The sequence below is a fragment of the Lotus japonicus genome, chromosome 6 (genome assembly GCF_012489685.1).
Source record: "Lotus japonicus ecotype B-129 chromosome 6, LjGifu_v1.2".
In the NCBI taxonomy this organism is placed as follows: Eukaryota; Viridiplantae; Streptophyta; class Magnoliopsida; order Fabales; family Fabaceae; genus Lotus; species Lotus japonicus.
Window position 1 is genome coordinate 61648854 of NC_080046.1, and position 9326 is coordinate 61658179.

A 9326-nucleotide genomic window follows, 5' to 3' on the forward strand; every position below is an offset into this window, starting at 1 on the left:
CATACCCCTTTGGTTCTCTATTTTCAGCTCTTATACCATAACCACTCTTATAATATAAAACCGATCCACCCTTTTGCACTTCCAACAGTTTATATATAAGTAAAGAGCAAACAAATATATAAAATGTCATTATAATCATACTTTAATGTCATAATACATATTAAATAAAATAGATTGTAACTGATACGTTACATTCCGATATATTAATTCAGTTAAGAATAATCAAAAAGGTTGAAACAAAATCTTCGGAGGGCTGAGTGTATTTCAAGAAAATTTAAAACAAAATTGAGCATATGGCGGATTGTGTCAACATGATTTGAATCACCTATTTTTCAAGCACTACCAGCAGACTCGGCTGAATACATCTTGAATGAGCAGTGAGCTGAGTAAACCCATCCATTACTCTCTAGAATTCCCAAGAAACCATCACACCATGGAGCTTTGCAAGGAAAATCTGGTGCTATCTATATCTACCATCATTACCTATCTGGAAATCATCATTCTCCCCATGCCTTGTCCATTTCAACACCATACATCCTTGCCAAACTAAGAAGCTTTGCAACTCTGTAGTTCCGGTAAATGAACATTGCTTCAGTAGAATCTGATTTGAATACTGCAAAGCAATTGATCATAAGCAAATTACCACGGGGTGAATTTCAGACCCTCTAAGTGTATATAAAGTAAAATTATAGTGAGATTGCACATCCCATTAAAATCAAGAATTCAGGTTGCAGCAGCAAAATGGATTAAGAATCTGATTTGGACATTGCAAAGCAACTATTAACAGGTTTATCGATCAATGATTGTTTTACTATATTCTCGTATGAAATGACAAGGATTTTAAAACAGTGATTTAAAATTAATTCATACAAATAAAGTGTTGAAAATTAACTTACTCTCAAGTCTCAGTAAGGGGAAACCAAGCTTTCAACGTAATCCATGGCACGGAACCAAGTCAACCAACCAATTATATTTGTAAATCTAGTTGTCTCTGATGTATTGTCTCTCCTATTATATAGTATCGCTTGATCGCCGGCAAAACTTGCCAACACCAATGTGTCACCATTGTAAAAGCACAATGGAAACAGTTGATATTGATTTTCGAAGGCACTAGTATGAGGATCCATATGAAGATCCTGATACTTAATCTTCAGTAATTGAGTCCAAGACTTCTCAACGCCGAACTCCTTCATCTGCCATATCACAAAGTGGGTTCTCTTCCAAATATGACTAAAACACAGACAATCCATCAAAACCCCAATATTTGGCTCAAGAAAAGGCACTTCATCAAAACCTCGAGGCATCAGAATCTGGGTGTAAGTCTCCGTTCCCAGATCAAGCGAAATAATCATAAATTGCTCAACAGTAATATCCTTATTATGTTCATAAGAAGCATGGCAATTGTGAGGAAGTGCCAACCAATTAAGAGTGCCACTCAAATTCACTCCATTTGGTCTGGAAGTGTTGTGCAGAATAGTAGACTGGGGCAAATTTTGAATGTCCCTCCACAAATTACTACCCAAGGTGAAAACTCTCACCTGAGCTCTTTTAAAATCAAAAAGCACAACCTTAAAAGTGTCCGTTGAATTATGATATCCAAAGGTGAGCTTGAAATTCATGCTATCAGTACAAAAATACCCTAATTTATCACACATTAACCTCGGGGCCGGGTTCCAGAAACAAAGCCAGCTCTTTCGGCTTTTGTAAGAAAGACAGTGCAAGCATATCAACCCGTTGCATGAACCGACGACTATGTAGGGTTTCAATCCATTACTCTTCAACCGGCGGGGACGATCATAGACAAGCATGGTCGGTGAATTCTCAAGTAAACGACTTACAGGTAAGGGGGTGAAATCTAACAAGAGGTGGGGGTTCCGTGTTGCTGATCTACGGAGGTGCAATTTGATGAAGGTGGGATCAGAGATGAGGGTGTTCCAACCCTTGCACGTGCACCTGAATCGGGTGAGGTCTTTCACCGGAAGCCATGATAACACTTCAGCAATGAGGGCTTCAGGGAGGTGCTGCTGCGACAGCTTAGGTGGAAGAGGGGTGTTCATGAGAGCAGAGCATACAGTGTCTCCCATGAGTCACTAACCGGCGAGCTGTCACGGCGGCTGGGCTGCGAGGAGAGGGCTTCCGGCGGCGGTGTAGTTAAACCCTAACCTGAGAGGGGTGGGGGAGCTGAATAGATGAGTGAGAGGAACTGAGCAAGTTTGAGGAACCAGTGTTGATGTATCTGGACAATCTCTAACTTCAGGGATTTATTTTTAATAAAATGGGCTGAGGTTTTGGACCAGGGAAGCGAGTTTAAGATTTTTTAAAAAATAACTGAAACCTGTGGAATGACTCACTGGTGTCGGCCTGACCCGACAGGCTAACAGGTTGTGCGGGGAAGTTTTTACTAGTTCGCGGGTTGTAATTGTCTTGCTCGTCCCGTCTCGCAATTGCAGGTTGGTTGGTTGAACACACTTTGACACCCCCTAGTTCTATAGCACTTATGCTGGATACCTAGGACTACAAAGGAGACATATGGTTGTGCCATTCATTTAAATGGAAGTGTCATGACTCATGAGTACACTGCATATGTAAGTGATTTATAAAAGCTTTTCATCAACACTTAAAAACTTAGATTCACGAGTAATTAGGACTGGTAATTGAAAATTATCAGGGGCTTTTATGGAAGGAGTTTTAGTATTACATGAACAATATTAGAATACTATATGGTTAGGCCGAGTAAAAGCTTATCCTTTTTTTTCTTTTTCTTTTTTCTTTTAAATAGGAACATGAATAAAAACATGAATGCTTTCAAGGAAGTAGGAACTTTCCTTATCCTACCAGCAAATCAATCAGAAATTGTGACATTAATATCAGAAGATTATGTTGAAGTATCAAAGGGATTCAAAGCTCCTGGATTGATGCAATATTGGCTTCCTGTCTGAAGCATGCCTCAAGAAGGCCAAGATTGGCCCTTAGTGAAAGACACTGCTGCTAAAATTTACAGGCTATTTTTGACTCTCAAAAGCACAAGGAAGAAAGTGAGGGAGTAGCGCTTTTCAAAAAAAAGAATAGCGTACCAGTGGAACTACATGGTTGAAAATCTGTCTGAGCTGCATTTACATGCACATTAATTAACCATTGCATAATCTGCTCCCATTTTTTTATACCAAAGTTGTAGTGCTCTTGGAAAAAGACCTGGTCTAGTACATATCTGCAATCCCTGTAAAATTTTACATGAATTATACATAGACAAATGAATTTGAAGGAATACAAATCCTCGGCTAATCTAGAATCTGAACTCCTGTATCAACAACTTAGCTTACAATCTATGAACAAGAAAGAATGCTTAATCTCATTTCATCCAATGCTTAATCTAACTCATATAATATGGAAACAAAAGAGTACCAACAAGGTGGAAGCCACTTCAATCATCATTATCCAGCCACCACAATAAAAAGGGCAGCCCGGTTGATCAAAGCTCTCGCAGTCTCGCTATGAGCGGGTCCGTGGAAGGGTCCGACCACTAAGTCTATTGTACATAGTCTTACCATGCTTTTTACGCAAGAGGCTGTTTCCAACCACTAGAATTCTGTGCATTATTCTAGAGCATGCCTATACTTCAACCCATAGACTCCTTTACAGGCAAGTTTTCCATTCCATTAGCTATCTTTCACAAAGTGCATTGAGCAAAACATGAGCTAACATGAGATCTACAAAATACTGATGACCAATTTGGCCATCTCGCCACTTCATCTTTATAGGAGCTCTTCCATAATGAACTCCATCATTGCACCTGTTATCAAAATGCCATGGAAATGTCATGTCAAAATTGTCAATCACCCCGGATACAATCCCAGCTTCCTTCAACTTCTCCAAGAACACTTCATTGAACACCTCCATTTTGTTAGGATTAAATGCCAGTGATCTCGCATATCCACCAGTTGCAACTGTGGTCCTGTAAAATACTCTTGGCCATGCTAACCCCCTTTGCCTCACTGCTCCCATAACATCTTTCCAGAATGACGCTGCATAGTCTGCTCCGGTTGAAAAAGCTCTCACATTACGCCAGTGAACACCATCGTGCAAGCCCGAGTTCATGATCACGGTATCTGGGATTGTGTCCCCTGAGAAGTACTTCCTCAACAGATTTTGGAACCCTTCATCTCTCAGAGAATCCAATCCTAGGTAGTTTTTTGTTTCATTCCAATGTCCATTGAAGATGCTTGTAATCCTAACTGTTTGAGATGAGTCCTTCGGATTAGAAAAGTTCATGTCGAACCTTCTAGGGACTGAGTGTATTTCTGGCAATTCTAGAACAAAATTGAGCATGTTGCGTATCGTGTCAACATGATTTGAATCACCCCAGAAGAAAATCCACCTATTTTTCAAGCACTTCCAAGCAGACTCTGCTGAATACATCTTGAATGAGCAATGTGCTGAGTAAACCCAACCATTACTCTCTAGAATTCCCAAGGAACCATCACACCATGGAGCTTTGCAAGGAAAATCAGGTGCTAAGCATCTATACCTACCATCATTACCTATCTGGCAATCATCATTTTTCCCATGCCTTGTCCACCTTCCACACCAAACATCCTTGCCAAAATCAGAAGCTTTGCAAGTCTCTAGTTCCGGTAACCGAGCAGTGCTTTTGTAGAATCTGATTTGAACATTGCAAAGCAATCTATCATAAACAAATTTCCATGGAGTGAATTTCAGACCCTCAAAGTGTCTATAAAGTAAAATTACAGTGAGATTGTACACCCCATTAAAATCAGGATGGACCTGCAGTGAAATGGAGTAAGAACCATTACTGAAATCCTTCACCAAAGGCCTAGATTTCCATGATTCACCTGAAAGATCAGTCTCAAAGTAATCCCCACCTAAACAGCGAGGCTTCCCTAAATCATCCAATGCTTGAAAACTAAACTCATGCAAATCTCCAGCTGAAAGCTCAATCATTTTCCCATCATTATCCAACCCAGGAATTGAAATTTTCACAGTCTTAGAATCTTTACAAGGTTCTCCTCCACGAGCTAACCATCTAGCTAGAAGATTTGAAGTAAAATTGGGCTCTAATTCAGTTGAAAGCCAAGTTGAATGCCCCAGAACTTCAGCTCTAACTGGAGTTTTCTCAAGCTTATCAGATAAACTAGATTTCACAGCAGAAACTGTTTCACTGTAGGAATCAAAGTTTGTAGTATTGGTTTGGTTTTGATTCAAACTAACAGGACTATAAGGGGGAATAAAACTGATATTTTGATGTGAATGAGACACATTAGGAGAATGAGACCTTAGAGAAAAAGAATCTTGATGGTACCTCCAAGCATCAATGAAGTTGCTAACAGTGCAGCCATCAACACTCCAAATCACGAACATGCCAACCAAAACAAGAACTGTGAGCAACCCAACACGCCAATTGAGTATTGGATTAGACCAAAAAGGCTTGTTTTTCTCCACCTTTTCTGGCATCATGAGAAACTTCCAAAATCACCACCACAACAGAAGAACAGCAACAAACAAATCAAAGCTATGATATCCCAAAATGCCAAAGTTACCCAACACAGCAACGTTGGTAACTTTAACTACAACACTCCAAAAGAGTACCTTCAAAGCATAGAAAAAGGTGGATTTTCTCGAGAAAGAGAAGGGAAAAATAAAATAAAAATGAAACTCTGGGACTTGGGTTCTCTCTCTCTCACAAGGTGAAGGTGGGTTTTAATGGCATGTGACCCATTTCAGAGACAGTTGAGTGGTGGCACAGAAGTTGCAGAATCACTAACCTTGGTTATGGTAACTTTAACTCTCAGAATTGAACACATGATGAGGGGAGTTGGGTTTGGCACCCCACCTATGGGGCTTGGCACCCCACTTTATCAAATACGGAATTTAAAGTTCCGTATTCTCCATATTGAATACGGAACTTAAAATTCCGTACTGTATTTAAGCATGCGTGTCACATTTTCAACCACTCATTATATACTAAAACAGATACGGAATTTTATTTTCTGTATTGATACGGAAATTTAAATTCCGTATCTATTTTAGTGGGGTGCAAAGCGTAAGGGGTGGGGCTCCAAACCCAACTTCCCATGATGAGGAGGGACTTGACATGCTGAATTTAAGGAAAATAAGATTTTGATAAAATTAATGATTGAGTTTCAAAAACAAGTTATTAGCTGTTTCTTTTCTATAAAAAAAATAATTAGCTGGAATATTTTTTATAAAAGAAAATAGTATAACGGAGAGAAAGCAGACTACCGGACGAGGCAGTGGATGTTGAAGAGGCTAGCAGATGCTCACTTCTAGATAGGAGTGCAGAGGAATTTCCTTGAGGATTGTTGTCGACCAACTAGGATTTCATTGACACCAAGAGAATTTGAACCTCGACTTGTAGAAAATAAGAGTTGAACTCGAAACATGAAGCCTGTTGGGGAAATATTTTTCTAAATTTGATTTGCTAATAGCTGTGTCTTTTTCATTATTATTTCAAACCTGATGCTAATTTTCGTCCAATGTACTTTTTGTGTTGTTTGCCTCAACTTTCTTTGATAATTCCGCCGAATAATACCAACTAGTCAATGTGATTAACAATTTTTTTGTCATCGTGTTGAGCATGCTCACATGGATGTTTTGTCTTTTGACAACCATATATCTGTTTTTTATTTTGGAACAAATATATCTTTGTTCTATAAATATAAGAAATATGTTAGCAACATTTTTTTTGTTTTAAATGTTACGCACATTCTTTATGCTTTGTTCATTTTTACAAGGTTTATATATTTTTAAAATTTTTATTGATTTGAGAGACATTTTTTTGTCATTTTTGAAAAATATACCAATTGTGAAGAGTATCTTAAAAAAAAGTGCCAATTATGAGCTAAATTGATCGGTGGAAGGAAAAACATACTAAAATAATAGCTTAAATATGTTCGTGGTTTCTGGTTTATAACCTCAAAACATAACACAATATTGAAGTTCTTTGGTGTAGATCTTTGTAAAATAATTTTAATATTTACATATGAAGTGATTTATTTGTAGTGATTCGGTAAAAGAAGCTAAAAAATAATACAAAAGTGTGTTTTGAACTGTTACTTATTTTTTAAGGTAAAACGGCGATTTTTTTTTATAAAACTACATTAAACAAAAAAAAAAACACTTTTGATAAATTACATTAAACATCATAAAAAACACATCTGATAATAAAAGACACTAGATGAAAATATATATTTGCTTTTCTTAGTCAAAGTAGCTTTTTTTTTAAGATTTTAATTTTTTAGATTCTGTTCTTAATAATTTTGTTTGGTACAGTTCTGTTTTTTTTTTTTTGAAAATTCTGTTGTTAATAATTGAAAACATGAAAAAGAATAAAATGTACCAAAAAGAAATTAGTTGTTAAAGTGTTTAAATTAATTTAGTTGTGTCCTTAAGTGATAAGAACTAGATGATATGTAAATTAGGTCGGGGGAAATTCAATGATCAATGTCTGGCGGTGACAATTTATCTTAATGTAAAAAAATATTAATTTAGTTACATTTATTTTGAAAATATTGAATTGCCTAGCTAATCATGTGAAAGACCGACATCCAAGCAAAGTAAGTGGAATGGAATATTGCGCGTACGATGCAGAGCACCACCACATGTTATGATTTGAGAGGCTACAGCGTGTCATCGTCGGTGATGTTAGACGGTGCAGTGTGAATGTGACCACCTAATATTTACACTTTGATTGGACGTGGATTTAGATTAGAAAGAAAGAAAACATAAAAGCCAAAATGAAACACTGTGATTCCACAATTAAAGAAAAGATGTGACTCTCATCAAATATTTGGTGGTAGAGGGTGGAGAATGTGATTGAGATCACAACGGAACAATATGAATTCTCGGTAGTTCAGATATTGAATAACGCTCAAGTTAAGATAGTGAATAACAAAGTTTAATAAAAGAGAATGAATGAACAAAAATGAGTGATGTCCATCAAGTGAATCGTTTATTGTGAAATTAAACATGAAATAATGAATACTGCAGTTGGAAAATTTATGTGCAAATAGCTCAACCATAATGAGAACGAACACATTTATCCAAGAGAATTTACTCGATTTATAAATGAGGTAGTTGTCACTAAAAATAGGTATGTTAGCTTGAGACTGTGTTGTCATTGTATCGCTACTTTACTTAGCTTGTTTTCTTCTCTTTTTTCTCCACTTGTATTAGATTGAAATACCATTTGTACTTTTTTTCAATATATTATTCATTGCCTATAAAAAAAAACTAAAAATAGGTATGTTTTTTTTGTCAAATAAAAATAGGTATGTGATGTGGTATCTACCTTTTTGTTTTGGTCAAATGACCTAACATCTTACTTTCAAAAAAATAAAACTAACATCTTAAGTTTTTTTTGGATAAATGGTTCTGATAGGCATATACATAATTACATATCCATATTTATTGATCCAAATGCAAATGTTAACTAGCAGCTGCAAAGTAATTAACAAAAGTAGGCATGTGATCGACGGGCCTGTGGATTCTGCGTGCATATATGACTTATGCAGATTGAGACAGCCCGAAGTACATTGACCTTTTGGGCTCAAAGTATTTCCAAGGAGATCTTATTTGGGCATCTAATCTAAATGGGTTAAAAGAAAACGAGACTGCAGTAGCTTTACTTGCTCGTTTCCCTTAATTTGAATCACCAAACCAATTGACAAAAAAAAAATCATCAAACCACCATTGTCCATTATAATGTTTTATTTGTTAAAATCTGCTCCACAAAAATAATATCTAAATTTTTATATATTTGAGGACACGAGAAGAGGAAAGAAAAGTGTTTATATGATTATAAAAACAATACGTCTTTTATTTTCTCTATTGAAGATAAAACTGAAATAAAAATAATATTTAAAGCCAAAATTGATATGATTTTTTATAATTACTACTAATAAACATTTATTTATCAAATCAAGTAAAATACAAACAAATTAAACCCCGGCCCCTATATATTGTATGGCCTACTATAGCTAGCTTGGTGCAGGCTGAAAGAGAATGAAAACTTTTGAGGGTCTCATGATCCTTTCCAATAATGTCGATCCTATAGTGAAACCAATCATGCATGCGCATGATCAAAGAGGCACCTCAATTTTCCATTCATTCATTCAACTCGATATCGAATCATCCATTTCACTATCAGTACACTTTCCTCATTCCACGTCAGAGTTGAAATCAAGAATCCACTTGCACCTCAGAACTATATAGTTTCATTGTTTGGCCTCAAATCACTAGCTAGCTCATGAGAAGCATCACCATAGCATAAATAAAAATATGAAATAAAA

General features: G+C 36.5%; 2 protein-coding genes across 2 annotated transcripts; both read right to left on the minus strand.

Annotated features, from left to right (window-relative positions):
* Window positions 1–905: 905 nt before the first annotated feature.
* On the minus strand, window positions 906–2084 carry LOC130725733 (F-box/kelch-repeat protein At3g23880-like). The gene has a single exon (XM_057576935.1). It carries the CDS (start codon window positions 2082–2084, stop codon window positions 906–908), a length of 1179 nt encoding a protein of 392 aa, XP_057432918.1.
* Window positions 2085–3135: 1051 nt separating this feature from the next.
* On the minus strand, window positions 3136–6058 carry LOC130723270 (uncharacterized). Its single transcript, XM_057574254.1, has 2 exons — window positions 3403–6058; window positions 3136–3217 (listed from the first exon to the last, which is right to left on the minus strand). The coding sequence occupies exon 1, from the start codon at window positions 5470–5472 to the stop codon at window positions 3661–3663; it is 1812 nt and encodes a 603-aa protein (XP_057430237.1). The 5' UTR covers window positions 5473–6058; the 3' UTR covers window positions 3136–3217; window positions 3403–3660.
* Window positions 6059–9326: the final 3268 nt, after the last annotated feature.

Coding starts and splice junctions, on each gene's coding strand:
- LOC130725733 (XM_057576935.1), bottom strand. CDS start 2,084: ATGGGAGACACTGTATGCTCTGCTCTCATGAACACCCCTCTTCCACCT.
- LOC130723270 (XM_057574254.1), bottom strand. CDS start 5,472: ATGATGCCAGAAAAGGTGGAGAAAAACAAGCCTTTTTGGTCTAATCCA.